The 16,304-nt window shown below is 34.6% G+C and overlaps 1 protein-coding gene across 1 annotated transcript; it reads left to right on the top strand.

Moving 5' to 3' along the window:
• Positions 1 to 462: 462 nt before the first annotated feature.
• On the top strand, positions 463 to 13,656 carry LOC122655304 (beta-glucosidase 18-like). The gene is made up of 12 exons (XM_043849508.1): positions 463 to 468; positions 6,556 to 6,627; positions 7,852 to 7,905; positions 8,528 to 8,603; positions 8,698 to 8,772; positions 9,201 to 9,285; positions 9,384 to 9,636; positions 9,757 to 9,872; positions 10,529 to 10,793; positions 11,496 to 11,598; positions 12,868 to 12,974; positions 13,435 to 13,656. The coding sequence occupies exons 1-12, from the start codon at positions 463 to 465 to the stop codon at positions 13,654 to 13,656; spliced, it is 1,434 nt and encodes a 477-aa protein (XP_043705443.1).
• Positions 13,657 to 16,304: the final 2,648 nt, after the last annotated feature.

Below are 16,304 nucleotides of genomic sequence, written 5' to 3'. Positions count from 1 at the left end.
TCAACCTTCCATGGATGAGAGAATATTTTTCAAAAGAAATCTATCCATAGTAAAATTCCAAAAGTGCCCTTGGAAAGTTGGAGGAGAGAGAAAGTGATGACTAGGCTTCCACTCAACAAATAAAATACCCATTCTTTCCTTCAAAAAAATGTGGAGTATGGGGTGCTTATACAGGCCTCACTATTGCATTCTTTGCAAAAAATCACCCAAAATAGACCCAAATTTCATCCAATTTGGAGTTCGGGAGCCCAAGATATCTTAAGGTGAAGTTAGACTGCTCCAGAGCCTTCCAAATGGAATCTTTCGACTAATAGGAAAGGTAACTTCTGATAATTGTGCTAAAACCCCTCGAATCCGAACTTCCGCTTTATGTTGTCCCCGGCCGATTTTTGATAATTACAAATAAACTCCTATCATAAAATTGAAAACAGGGGTATGCCATTTTCGCGCATCGTTACGGAAATGGCTGTAACTTCTTCGTTTCAACTCGAAATCAGGTGCCATTTGAACCGTTACGAAGCTGACTCGATGGGCTACGTATCCATACTATTAACAGCTCAAAATTATACTAAGGGGTCCACTGTAATCATATTGAAATTTGACTTATTGGCGTGATTCTTTCAGTGCTCAATCCAAACTTGATTTTCTCGACTCCTGGGCACTTCCAGCTATTGCCAAACACTACTAAACAGCTTAAAAATGTTTCCTTAGCATCATTTGCTCCATTTTTACAAGAATTCACCAAAAACCTGAAAACACAAACAAAAACCTCGAGTAGCTCCGTTCCAACTATAAAAATGCAAGCTCTATGGCCCTAAGATTTCACACATAAATGTGCTCATCAGATTCCCCCACACTTGAACGTTATTTATCCTCAAGTAAACAAAAAATAAAAACTAATTTAGAATGCAAAAATCCTAACTCACTTTCGTAGGAATCACGGTTGCACTTAGCATGTGCAACAAGTCTTTAAACCCCTAGGTTACCCCTAGTGGATGAGTTTTGTCTCGTGGGTATTTGTAGTGAATGTACACCCAAGATTCAATAAGAAAAAAAATGCTGCAAATTTTAATCATGACATAAGCAGGATAGTGCATACAAGCTCTAAGAATGCTCAACTAAAGATCAAGGAGCCAAAGATTTTCCCACACTTGAATTTTATCACCCCACATCAATTTAAGTAACAAGCATGCATCAAGATTAAGGGATCTCCTCACATTTTCTAACCACTACTCACCTTTAAGTAAACCACTCATAGCATCAATGGAACCAAAGACTTAGGCTTTGAGTATTTTTTATCATATTTTTTTTTCAGGCATTAAGGCAATAGCTTTTCTTTTACAATAGTAAACTCTATTTCTACTCCACTACTGTTCCTTGAATGACATGGTAGAGCATACACCAGACACCCAAGTACTTCGTAGCTTCGTTTTTTGCATATATCCATGAAGACTTTGAGACAATGATGCAAGAGTTTTTTTTTTTTGAGTTTCCTTCCAAGAAATTTCGAACAAGTCGCCCTGCTTCCTGAGGCAACAGTGCCCTGTCTAGTCCTAAGGAATTCAACTTTCCTTTCTTGTTCCTTTTTCTTTTCTTTCTTTTTTTTTTTTTTCATTCACTTTCACTTTCATGCCTTGCCTTGCCTTGCCATAAACAAATTGGTCTCAACTACTAGCCAAAAGATCAAAGGGGCCATAAAACACATAGATGAATTTAGCCATCAAATGAAATAATGCTCATATTTTTCCAATTCAATCCCTCTCACCGGATACATACCAATTACCGTCCTTGAAAAGGGATTTTTTATTATTTCGCATGTTAGGGCACCTAATTCTCTCTTTCTCTCACTTCGCAATCAAAGAAAAGTATGCACAAAATCAAATTACCGTCACAATCAAAATTCACCAACTAAGTCCAACACACCCCCCCCACACTTAATTCATACAGTGTCCTCAATGCATGCAAAAAAAGAAAGAGTAAGGATAAGGGAGGGGATGAGGGGACTTACCACATATAATCAACAAAGAGGATCATGAAGAGTCATGAGCTCTACAAAAGGTACTTGGGACAGCAACAGAAATCTCAATCCTTGGCCGGTAAATGTAGAAAGAGCTTCAGAACCAGAAAACACTCAACCATGAATTTTAGTAAAACGAGAAATAATATGGAAGATAAGCACAAATGATAAATACCCAACAGAAAAATATGTCCACATAGGACAGTGGAAAATGAAAGCAGTGAACAATAGTCCATGTAGACAAATCCTCCCATTCCCTCCTTTGGTCAATGCAGAATGCATGCCATTATCACAAAAATCAACGAAGAATGGATCACAGTAAGCATCAAAAGGATCATGAATATCAGTAACCTCATCAAGATAATCATAAAAAACTGGGAGGTTTACTCAAATCAATCCTAGCAATAAAATTATCCGTCCTTTGCATAACTTGGTTTTCCAAATAAGGATCATGATAATAAGCTTGAAGAGCATCATGACTAACATTGTCCTCCTCAATAAAATCATCAAACCTAGGAGGTTTGGACCAATCAACGTACAGGACAAAACAATCCTCAGAATGACAATTATCTGGGTTTAGGAACGGGAGAGATCGAATTTCCAGGGTTTCTATACTATCATAAAAATATGATTCTAAATCAGTAGAAACACTAGGCTCACTAAAATAAAAAATTCCAGGCATAAGTTGGACTTCCCAAGATGGCTCATTAAACTTCGCTTCACTAACATCTTCAGGAGACTCAATCTCAATAAATAAATCATCATGAAAATCATCTTGTTGGGAGTGACTCTCATTAACTTCAAACTGGGGTGGTGGACTTCCAACATTATTAAACTGAGGATGGGGTGCTTCATTCTGAATTGGAATCTGGTAACATGGACTAGGTTCAGGCTGACTAGGCAATTTACCCGTTTCCTCCTACTGTGTCATGGTGATCAGTTGAGAGAGTTGCTTCTCCATTCTATTACTACTTTCTACGAAAAGGGCAACGTTCCTCTCAAGCTCACTCCGTCTGGCCTTCTCACCCATTTTTTGAAACTCAGGGGGTTGGTGATATTGTTCAAGGAGAGGTGGCTCATTGAGATTCAATAGAGGGTTGGGCATTAGAGGACCAAACTGACCATGGTATTGAAAATTGGGTGGTCCAACTTGGTTATTCCATTGATCCCACGAGAAATTGGGATGATCACTCCACCCCTGATTGTAAGTGCAAAAAGAATTGTACTAAAATAGAGGATTCATATTCTTATCACCATAGCTACCCCCATAAAAATTAGGGCATTCGTCCATAACATGGATAGCCTGGGGATGTGACCAATCAAAATTTTTTGAAAGCTCATAGTTGGGTTGGAGAACGAAATTGTATTGGGGTGGTGCAAAGTGGTTCTCTAACTCACTACTTTTGACCGCCCTAGCTTGTTTAAACCTTTCCCCCAAAGTTGTGGCTGCCTTAGCCTGTTTCCATCTTTCCCTTCCAGACATGCATACACTAACTACCTATCCAAAATTGAGGTCTCCCTAAATTTTTTTTTCAGATTTAAAGAAAAATAAAAGGACTATAAAAAATCACTAACAAAAGCACTCACTATGTTGCTTTCCTATTATCAAAGTTGGTCACCTCCAAAGATAAGTCACATGCCAATTCACCGAACCAAGTAAAGTTGTAACGTCATAGGTAACCAAATCCTATGTGGGACACCAAGATAGGCTGGGTTTAGGCATATGAAGGACTTTAGATTGGGCACACAGTCTATGAAACAGAAGAGAAAAAAGATGAGGTTTTCAAAAAATTTTTTTTTCTTTTTTTAAGAAGAAGAGAAGAAGGAAGAGAAACTAAAGCACTTCGAATTACTTAAAAATCAGAAAAATAAAGTGGTCAATAATCTCCCCGGCAACGGCGCCAAAAACTTGTTTGTAAGAAATAATAACCGTAAGCAATTAGAAATATTCCCTCTTCTCTTCTCTTCTCCATCCTTCTTTACATTACTTGAATCCCAAGAAAAAAGAGAAAAATAGAAACTAAGAGAGATAAAAATCCTAGCTACATAAACCTTCTATTTTTCAAAAAGTAACTTTCTAATTCTAAACTTATGCTTCCTTTTCTTTGTAGGTATCTTCTCCAAGCAATGAGATCAAGGCATCTTTGACTTTTCAACCTTCCATGGATGAGAGAATATTTTTCAAAAGAAATCTATCCATAGTAAAATTCTAAAAGTGCCATTGGAAAGTTGGAGGAGAGAGAAAGTGATGACTAGGCTTCCACTCAACAAATAAAATACCAATTCTGTCCTTAAAAAAAATTGGAGCATGGAGTGCTTATATAGGCCTCACTATTGCATTCCTTGCAAAAAATCACCCAAAATAGACCCAAATTTCATCCAATTTGGAGTTCGGGAGCCCAAGATATCTCAAGTTGAAGTTGGACTGCTCCAGAGCCTTCCAAATGGAATCTTTCGACTAACAGGAAAGATAATTTCTGATAATTGCACTAGTTTTCAAAATAAGTTGAAAGTGATTTATCATTATGTCATTTTCAAATTATTGTTCATGTTAAATGACAAGATTCCCCCACATTAAATAACTTTTCGGAATAATACAAAGAGTAAAAAAGTAAGGTTACATTTTTTTTTTTATTTTTATGAAAGTAAGGTTACATTTCTTAGTTCACTACTTGGTGAAAACCAGATGCACCCCTTTTTAACCTTTATATTCCCACTCTCAAAACCGTAGTCCAAAAAATTGATAAGTAGTATTAGTATGAGTACCAATGCTACAAATGGTACATTTACTTGAAAAGGATTTGGGGTATGACTTACTTGATACACTAATAATATTGAACTTCTTATCATTTGTTGGATGGATCCATGTTATAAAGTACCACAACCATTTATTGGTCAATTTTCATAAAAAATGAGCATATTTTAATGGTTTAAAGTGCATCGAGAGTTGGAAAATTGTAAAAATTCTAATAATGTCCATTATTATATATTAGAGAATGGAGAAAGTTTTCCTGCACCAATCTAGGTCATAAAGTTTTTGTCCCTATAGTACAGAGTCGATAATACTCTTTATTGCCTTATTAGAGATTACTGATATATTGATATATATATCTTCTATTTATACTTTGTAGGGAGATTACATATGTAGAAAGAATAATTTAAATTAACTAGACACCGTATTACAAAAGGATTAGTATACAAATTAATGTAAAATATTTTTGAGGATTTAGATTCCAAAGGAGAAAAGTTCTTTGTAGTTTGGCCACATATAGGAAAGGCTGCCCATACAACACATAGCACCCACGTGGAAGTAATAGATAGGCAAGTTCTTGATTCACCACATATCCAATTTTAGAGTCAAATGCAACCATATACCTCCATATATTGGGATTATTTCCTCAAATTTTCATCTTTATATTTATTTCTAAATATTTTTTTAATACTTTTAATTTTCTATGTGGTATACCAGGTTTTGACCCGAACCAAAGAAGAATCAATTCAGTTTTGGTTTTAAAAGAAGGATTTTTTTTTTTCAATTTCGGTTCGATTTCAATTTCAAAGGTAAAACCATTTGATTAGAATTTTAACTGAATTTACTCTAAATTGTATTAGTAGTTACAGCTTGTTCAGATATGGTGAAGAGAAGAACCAACTAAATTTTCTAAGATAAAGGCATAAAACATCATTAAGTCACAAGCAAATTGGGACATTAGTTTAATATTCATCCTTATGAATCCAAGTGATCAAATATACATTGTTAATTTTGAACTATATATATATTTTTTATTCTTCACGAAATAAGATAATTGAACCTTCTGTTTTTCTTGTGGATTGTGCATTGTACTCAAGTCATTTGTATTAGTAGTTGGAGGCTCAATTCTATATTATTTATTGGTGACATGTCTAAGTAATAGGATATAAACCGAATGAGGAACCAAAAATGAAATCAAATAAAAACCCAAATCGAATTGAGTCGGTTCAGTTTTTGTTTTGAAAATGTGTTCTTATTCTCGATTGGGTTCAGTATTGATTTCTACATTCAATATCTTGAACCAAACCAAAACAGAATGATATAACCAATACAAACGAATTATCACATTTGATGGTCTACCCATATTCGATAGAGGGTTTCATGAATGGATACAAGAACTTTTACAAACTTTTATTTAATGTCCTCTCAATTTATTATTGCACATTAAATGTCGTGGATTTATGTTATCTAAACTATATGAGATAAAAAATTTATGGGGAAAAAGAGCACCACCTGGTCACACAGCGCACACCGCCCCTACACCCAGACATAGGGCCGCGCAAAACGATCACCACACCTCTGGTGATTTCCATCTTTCCAAGGGGTTGCAGAGGTCATTACGTGCACCCCTGTGTCTGGATGCAGTTGCGGCGTGCACTGCGCAACCGGGTGGCGTTCTTTCTCCCATTTTAGTGTTATTAAGTTACTATATCTCTTGCACATTTTGCAGAAGCTCTGACCATCTTCTTAAGTGTCTTGATTTATTGCTTAATACATACCTTTCCAGATTGAAGGTGCTTACTTAGAAGGTAACAGAAGCCTCAACAATTGGGATGTATTTACTCATCTACCAGGTAACTTCCACTTTTGACCTTACTTTTTTGAGATGCAGTCTACAATCCACTACTTGTGGAGCTCCTTTTGGAAATTACTAAAATTGACTACTACTTTGAAATCTTTTCATGAATCGTGAACAAATAAATTAAATTTAAGGCATTACACTTTGCATTAGCGATGATATTCCTAAATGGAAATATTAGAGAATCAATGAAGTTTAGCTCTATTTGTAACATATTATGGGACCCTAATTAACATATGTTTGGTACACACATTTGTTTTTTTGGTGAAAGGATAATTTATTATTGAAAAGAGAGACAAAATCCAAAAACCCAAGGCTAGAAAGGGAGACAGACCTCAAAAAAAGAAAACTGAACAACCATCAAAACAAATACAACAAAATCCAGGGGGACAAAAACAACCTAACAAAAGTGGGAACAATAAAACGAGGGTGGGGGGAGGGGAGAAGAAACAAAGAAAATAGAGGATACATCAAAAGTAGGGGAAAAAATAAGAAAAAGATTCCAAGCCAACGCAAGATGTCTATTTCTCATAGTATCTGGGTAAATAGCACATCTGTGAAGAATTTTATTTCTTATCTCAAAAGTAATGGTGTCTTAGATTTGTTTAATAGAACATGAGAAAAAAGTCCTCTTATTTTGTTCCCATCAGATATGATGATTCACTGCACTAAAAACCAATTTACCAAGAGTGTCACAGACGGTTTTGCTATTGAAAGATTACATAATCTACTTCTATTCTCTGTTAATAGAAAAGATAACTCTAGGACCAAACCAACATTTTCTAGAATGTTACCCCAAACCGACTTGGAGAAGAGATCGGAAAAAAAAATAGATGGTCTACACTCTCAAGGAAGTTCCAACAAAGACAAAAATTTAGAATGGACAAATTCCAAAATAATGAAATTTAATTGGGTCCATAACTATAATAATGGACAAATTCCAAAATAATGAAATTTAATTGGGTCCATAAATATATATTTTTTTATAGGTGCTCATGAAGGAGAGTTGAATTTATGACATCTTAATTGTGAGGTGTTGGTCATTGCCAACTTAGCTACAAAACCTTAGGGTAAAACAACAATTTTCGTAGCACCTCTTAACAATGGCTATGAAGTCTGGATTTATTCATTCGTGACCTTGGATAATCAGTAGCATGAGAAGACAGTGGAGATGACACTAATGATCACTCATTGATTTAATAATTATTCTAGTGTCTAAACAGAATCAATGATGGAAGCAATGCAGATGTTTCTACCGATCACTACCACCGCTACATGGTACGTGTTCAAATACCTTTCATTTCTTATTAAGTTCTTCATTATAACAAATTTTTTTGGGAAACTAGTATAGCTCTTTTGAAGCAAATACTTTTTTGGGAAAATCATGTTGTCACTAAGGTTGGTTACAACAAGATTGTAACCTAACTTTTTAACCCTTTTAGTATAACACTTATTTTTTCCATGAGGGTAAATCATTTCATTTCACATGGACAAAGACAACTATTGAAAGTAACATAATAAGTCACTTTCATATCAAATAATCACGATCGAGTACAATGTAGTCCAAACCCGGCCCCAAAAGAAAATCTTGACTCATCCAACCTAGCTACCTGGAATAAATGTTTTGGACGAAAGGGTGCCAATTCAAGAGGACATAGTTTTTGACCTATTTAAGGACTGAAGGCTGGTCCACACTCATGTGGTCCCTAAAATTATTATGAGGACCAACATTATATGAGGCGGTTAAATCTCAACTTTAGCTAGATTGTAATCTTTGAAAGCTTACTATTCATTTTTAAGTTGTTTTGTTGTATCAATCAAGACCAAGTTTATTGCATCTTATTACTTGGGTAAAGATCTAGAACTTGGGTCTATCATCTTAAAGTTGATTGTCAAACAGGAAGATGTGGAGTTAATGCATTCCCTTGGAGTTAATTCTTATAGATTTTCCATTTCATGGTCCAGAATCCTACCAAGTAAGTTTTACTATGGCCAGTCCTTTTGACATTAATTGAAACTGATAAGGACACTACTTGATATATTTATGTTTCAATTCTATCCTAAATGCAGAAGGTAGATTCGAGGAAATTAACCCTGCAGGAATTGAATTTGACAACAAGCTAATTAATGCTCTCTTACAAAAAGGTAAAATTCCTTATTTATTTATTTTTAATTTAAAATTTTAAGCTCTGTTTGTTTGGAAGTGAATTGAGGGGAATGGAATTGAAATTAAGAACAAAATGGAACATTTTTAATCATTACCACCAATGACATAACAATATATATCTCAAAATTAAAGAATACAGTAATTGTATTCTAGTTGATTCTCAACCAGATTCCTTGGATTTGAGTTAAGGGTGCAACTCATATGGGCTGGGCCAAGAAATTGAAAAAAAAAACAGAAGGAATCCGAACACTTGAAAATTTTAAGTACCATACTTAGTAATATTTTAAGTTAATTACATAATCATAAGTATAATGTTTTTTTTTCTAATTAATTTCATTTCATTTCCCTTTAATTACTTGCAACTAGAGAAAAATTTTCTTATATTAATTGTTACGGATTTGAACAGGGATACAACCATTTGTTACATTGCACCATGTTGATATTCCTCAAGAACTTGAAGTTCGATATGGCTCATGGTTGAAATACAGTAAGTCTATTTTATTTTCACTATATTGTTTTTCAATTTTGTAATTGTATTTTTATTATTTTATTATATTTTTTTTCAAAATTCCACTACTTACACATGTAGGAAAGATTTCAGATATTTTGCGGAAGTATGTTTCAAAGCTTTTGGTAATAGAGTGAAATATTGGGCAACAATGAATGAGCCAAATCTTGTAGCAAAACTTGGCTATATCATAGGGGATATCCCACCCAACCATTGCACCAGACCCTCGAATGGTTGTTGTTATGGGAACCCAGCAAATGAACCATATGTCGCTGCGCACAACATGATATTATCACATGCCACTGCTGTAGACATTTATAGGAAAAAATATCAGGTAATATAAAAACTCTTCTTCTTCTTCTACGTGTTCTCTGCATGTATATGGCTTATAATTGGAATCTCATGCAAGCATGTTTCTATTATTTATTTATTCTTTTTTTTACCTTAAACATAGGTTAAGCAAGGAGGTATGATTGGGATTGTTATACATGCAATGTGGTATGAACCACATAGAGATACCCCAGCAGATCACTTAGCAGCTAAACGGGCAGTTGATTTCTTCTATGCATGGTAATCAATCTACAATTTATCATGTGTGTATGTAAAGATAGATGCCTAGTAATCAATTATTCTACATTCCTCACCCATATGTGGATGTAATAAGATGATGATCTTAAATAAATGCTATTACTACTAATAATGTCTTGTTAGTTTTTTGGCTTCTCTATGTAAATTTATCGCTACATGTTAAGGTGTTCAAGGGATTGCGGGTCAACTTCTGTTCACAACTAATATATTTCTTTGGAGAGTCTACGATTGTGGACTGTTAGGTAACCTATGTCCCTCTTGTTCTAGTTAGAATCCCTTAATGTTGCATAAGGTAAGACTCATATGGATTCAAATCTTTATTTTGACAACTTAAATAACCAACATAATCATCATGCCTTAGATGTGATTACATTAAGAATATAACCAAATCTGAGCCCAAGTTGTTTTTTTTTTTTTGTTGAATAAGTCTTTCGATAAGAGGGAAACAACCAGACTAAGATTATGATTCCACTAGGCAGAAGGCCACGTTAGTCAAACAATGGAGAATCAAAACATAACTATGACCACACCAAATAAAGAAAGAAATAAAAATGAAAACTCGTAAACATCTTTTTAAAATTATTTATGTTTTCATCAATTATTTTCTTTTGAAATATTCATATGTTTTATGTTTGCAGGATATTGGACCCCATAATGTTTGGTGATTATCCTTCTGAAATGCGTGAAATATTGGGTCCACTACTACCAATATTTTCACGAGAAAAAAAAGAAAAGTTGAAAAATAAATTAGACTACATTGGCCTTAATCATTATATAACCTTCTATGCACAAGATTGCCTGTTCTCTCGATGCAACTCTATGACTTCACAAATTGATGCATTTGTGAACCCTACAGTAGAAAGAGATGGTCGTCCTATTGGAGAGCCGATAAGTGAAAGAGAAGTTAAGTTGTGGATATATTTATTTCAAACAAATTAAGTTGTCAAATGGGTGAACTTATTTTGAAAAAAAAAACAACAAGAAAATTGAATAGTTAACCTATTTTAAAAAGAATAAAATTAAATTTATCTAACAAAATCCAATAAATACAACACCCAAAAGGAAGAGAATGAAGGAGAAAGAGAGAAAAAGAGGGAAAGGAGGAGGGGGAGTTCGGCCTGGCCCCAAAGAAGAGAGGCCGCCACGACAAAGTTATTACATGAGAATTACAAGAAGGAAACCGGGATTCCCTAACATGTAGCTAAATGCAAGTTCCTGGTAGAATCCAGGACAAAAGGGATTTTAGGATCAAGGATAATTTTATTCTCAAAACCTATTGTGTCCCAAATGAGCTAGTTCATTCTAAACGATTGACCACTACTTTGATTGAATAGACATAATTTGCCGCTTTTTTTGTGGGGGGGGGTGTGGGTTCCAATATTTTATGTTTTGGGAGATGAATCTTTTCAGTATTAGTTTCATGATTTGACTAATCATAATAATCTATTGTATCCCCTGAAGAAAAAGAAGAAAAAAAACAAAAAAAAACAAAAAGAAGCACCTTTTCTACCGTTGTCAATGCCATAATTTTTTTTTATAATTCTTTATTTATCATTCGGATAAATTTATTAGGCACCTTTAATGATGTGTTTTCCCCTTTTTCAGACAGGGATGCCAGACTTTTATGTGGTTTCTTCTAGCATGGAGAAAGTGGTCATGTATTTCAAAGAAAGATATAACAACACTCCAATGATAGTTATTGAGAATGGTATGATATGCTAAAATAGTTGGCCTATGTTTATCTTATTCATATAGGTCATCTTTATAAATGATTTGTTTAATTGGATCATTGCATCAATATTCCACCTCTATAACCAAACTAAAGTAGCTATGAAAATGAGCATCTTAGAATTTTGTCTCTCCATTAAATTGCAACTATAAGATCTAATCATCACAATTTGATAAAACTTGTGATTCACTTAAATTGCTTATTACTTTTTTGCCCCTTTTCTTTCATGTTTCAGTTTCTAAAATTTTATTTCATATTTATATATGAAAAAAACACTAGATACTGGGTGAGGGATTGCTATTAAGGGTGTCAATCCTTCGACTCGGTTCAATTTTCGTCGGGATAAATTAGTTTGGGTCTGGTACTAGGTCAATCTGAGATCAAATCATTAAAGAAGTTTTGATTCTGGTTTGTTTTAGTCCAGTTTCTTATTGATATTTTTGTTACCGGTTTGTAATCGGGCTACTATTGGGTTCGGTATGACTTATTTTGATTGTATGTGTATACATAAGGAAATCAATAGGAATCTTTTTTTTTGTGTGTGTTTTCGGTTTCTTATCGGGTTACTAATAGTCTGGTTTCAATTTCTTATCAGGTTCAGTCCTCTTTTTTATTTTAATTTATAATGATTTCATAAAATCAACTCAAAACCAAACCAATAAGGACTCGGTTGGTCCAGGCTGAATCGGTTGATTTTGACAGGTCTGACCGGTTTAGCTGAACTTTGACACCCTTAATTGCCACTTTCCTTTAAGCAGAGAAATATTAGGTCTACGCAAATTTCCTAGCATGTGGTCAATCGTGGCAGAACTTTTGTGAAAAGTTGACATCAAGGTTGCTTGCTTACATGACAAGTTTTTGCCCAGTTGGCCAATTGGCAAATTACAGTAATGAAAATCCAAGACCATGTTGCATGTTAATACTTAAACAATTAAAAAGTACAAGCGTGCATAGACATACATGGGTTGTTATATGACTAAATTTAAGTTTAAAATTTGACACGTGGCTAATCCATAATATTTTTTGCATATCCAATGCTCCATATATATTCCCTTATGACCCTTTCACATGTCACAAACAGGTATTAGACCAAGTAAGTAGAAACAAGTAAGGCTTTCTAGTCAATATAATAGAGTAAAAACCCTTGGATATCTTGCATTTTTTTGCACACTCAAAATTCAAACTGTATGCATTTTATGCACATGCATATACTTGTAGCCTGTTAATTATACAATACCTTGTTTGTAGGGTCTGCTGATGCAAGCTATCCCGATTCTCCAGTAGAGGACTTTCTCAACGATACAAAGAGATTAGACTTTTTAAATAGCTATTTGACTTCACTAACCATGGCAATGAGCTACGTTGTTAGAATCAAACAAATATCTTTTAAATCTTTAGAGGTGGCAATTATTTGTACAATCATTTAGAGATTAAGATTAATAAGTATCAATAGTAATATTTTCCTACACAGCTAGAATCTAACTAATTGCCACCTTTTATTTTTATTTTTATTTTTTTGGTCAGATTGTACTGAAGGCTCATAAGCCACTAGGGGTGACAGCCCAAGAGGGCAACCAGGGTAGCAACCCAACTCCGAGAGGAGAGGGCGGCCAATGGGGGATGGGAGGTGGAATAAACATGTATAACATCCAATTAGGGGAGTCAAACCAATGACTTCTTCCTTGGTCTTAGGCTAGAACCCTACTGCACTGGCAGCCACCACCACGCCAAGAGGCACTCCCTCATATTTAGTGTTTATTGCACGAATGCTTTTCCCATTATTAATCCTTGCCAACTCTTGCTGATCATATTTGCAGCAATGGAGCTAATGTGAAGGGGTACTTCATATGGTCTCTACTCAACCATATTGAATGGTCAAATGGATATTCTTTGCGATTTGGGATTCATTATGTGAACTACAATACATTGAAGAGAATACCAAAATTATCTGCAAAATGGTACAAGGAATTTCTAAATGGAGTGAAGATGGAGGAACAAACTGTCAGTGACATTAAAAATCGACATCTCTTATCATAATCAAAAGCGACTTCTACAAAAATTACTTGTAGTTATATACACTTGTATTGATGGAAATGTGTTGGGGAATCCAAGTCATGCAAGTAGTGGACGAATTTTTTGAAATTCATCTGACACGCATCTAAGTAGTTCTTGCTCTTATGTGGGTGTTTCATCAAATTTCTTTGCCGAATTTTTGTGTTCTTTGAAGGTTTGAGATTTATGTAGAAACTTGGATTAAATAAGTTTTGGGGGAAATGTCATTTAGTTTCTGTTGTGGAGTGCATTAGGAATCTTTCGATCCTTTGGTGTTTTCGACATAAGTGAATTTTTTACAAACCATTCTTTGATGTGTCGACGTGCAGAATCTCCCATTGCAAATCGTGAGATGAATCTTGTTGTGGACTCTTTAGCTAAGAAGATTGCTTAATCTCATGAATCTGACTCTTGGATGTTTCCACCACCATTTATCGTAAAGGATTTCAGATGTGATTTGGAAGAAAGACCTTAATTTAGATTGATCTGCGTTTGAGTAGTTGTTTCCTTGGGTTAGATTTCCTCTCAGCCGATGGCATTGCCGAATATGGAGTGGAAATCTACCTTCAATTTTCTTTATTTTTCTTTTTTACGATATCTAGTTCTTTCTAAATATCTTTGATGTACATTCTTCTTCCATTCTTTCTTCTATAGTTCTATAAAATCTGTTGAAATTTAGCAAAAAACATTATATATCTGTATTAATTATATCACGATCCCAATCTCACACCTGACGGGGTCCATGACACCAGATCTGGTTGGGACTGTCACACCCCGCTCCCTACACCTAGGGACGTGTGACTGGAATATCCCCGGTATTCCACACTAACCTCAAGGATCTACACTTCGCAGTACCATGATCACTGATCCCACAAAACAAATCGAATTAGAGAACGTACGAAAGTTGTATAATGATGAGCACATTTCTGTGTGAAATCTTAGGGCATAAAGTATACATTTTACCACATTGGACAGAGTTACTCGGTGCTTTCTTGTGCTTTTCAGGTTTTAGGTGAATTCTTGTGAAAATGGAAGAGATGATGCTAAGGAAAAGTTTTTAAGCTGTTTAAATGTGTTAATGGCTTGGATGCGTAGCCCATCGAGTCAACTTCGCAACGGTTCAAACGACACTTGATTCTGAGTTGAAACGAAGAAGTTACGGCCGTTTTCGTAACGAAGCACGAAAATGGTCTATAGGGGTTTATTTGTAATTATTGACAGTCGGCTGGGGACAAAGTGAAGCGAAAGTACAATTCTAGGGGCCTTAACGCAATTATTAGAAGTTATATTTCTTGTACCCGAAAGATTCCATTTGGAGGGCTCTGGACAGTCCAACTTCAACTTGAGATATCTTGGGCTCCCGAACTCCAAATTGGACGAAATTTGGGTCTATTTTGGGTGATTTTTCGTAAGGAACACAATGGTGAGGCCTATATAAGCACCTCATGCTCCACGTTTTCTGAAGGACAGAATGGGTATTTTATTTATTCTTGAAGGAATCCTAGTCATCACCCTTACTCTCTCTCTCCTCCAACTTCTCAAGGGCACTTCTGGAATTCTACTTGGGATAGATTTATTTTGAAATATATTCTCTCACCTATGGAAAGTTGAAAAATCAAAGATGCTTTGATTTTATTGCTTGGAGAAGATATCTACAAAGAAAAGGAAGCACTTGTTAGAATTGGAAGTTTACTTTTTTAGAAATAGAAGGTCTATGTAAACAATCTTCTCTTCTTCTTCTTTCTATTTGTTTCTTTTTTCTTAGGATTCAAGGCATTGTAAAAGAGGAAGGAGAAGAGAATATTCTCTTTTCTTAGGGAATATTTCTCCTACACTTCCCTCTTCTCTTTTCTCCTCTCTTCCCCCTATAAATACCCTTTGCCCTTTGGGTTGTAAGAAGTCAGTTTTTTTAGTTTAGTTTTTAGTTAGTTTCTAGTTCAATTTTAATTCAGTTTTTTGTGTAATTTTTAGTTCATTCACTTAGTAAAATTTCTTTTCTTCTTCTCCTTCTAAGTTGTGATTTTTTGCCTTTCTAAGTTCTAGTTTGCTTTTTGATTTTCATTTAATGGTTGTAATAGGTTTAGTTTATGCTTTAATTTCAATTTAAGTCTTCAATTGGGTTGTAATTTCTTAATTCTAGTTTAGGTTTTAAGCATTCTTGTCTAAGTTCTTAAGTTGATGACAAGACTTGAAGATTTAGAAGAGGAGGCCATGATAAGTTTATGCAAGTATTTAAGCTTTTCAATTACATTCATGTAAGCACATCCAGGTTTTACTATCTAAACTCTCAATCTCATTCTCCCTCTCCTCTATCTCTCTCTATCTTCTTCTTCTTCTCCCTCTATTTCTTTCATTTTTTTTATATGGCTGTGGTATGTGGATGCACTTTTATTCTCTTATTTTTTTTTATGTGATTATGAAGTGTGGCTGCGTTTTTGTTATTCCTTCCAATTTACGTTAGTTTGATAGGTTAGATGTTCATGTGTTAGGACGTCAATTTAATCCCTTAATTTTGTTAGATGCTTATGAGTTAGGATGCATTAATTTTCATTAGTTTAATTAGTTTAATTTAACACTTTAATTTGGTTCACTTTGCATTACTTTAAGTTAGTTAAATAGAGTGGCGTATATCT

Source organism: Telopea speciosissima, chromosome 3, assembly GCF_018873765.1.
Source record: "Telopea speciosissima isolate NSW1024214 ecotype Mountain lineage chromosome 3, Tspe_v1, whole genome shotgun sequence".
NCBI lineage: Eukaryota > Viridiplantae > Streptophyta > Magnoliopsida > Proteales > Proteaceae > Telopea > Telopea speciosissima.
The sequence above is the reverse complement of the archived record's forward strand: the minus strand, read 5'-3'. Positions and strand labels throughout refer to the sequence as shown.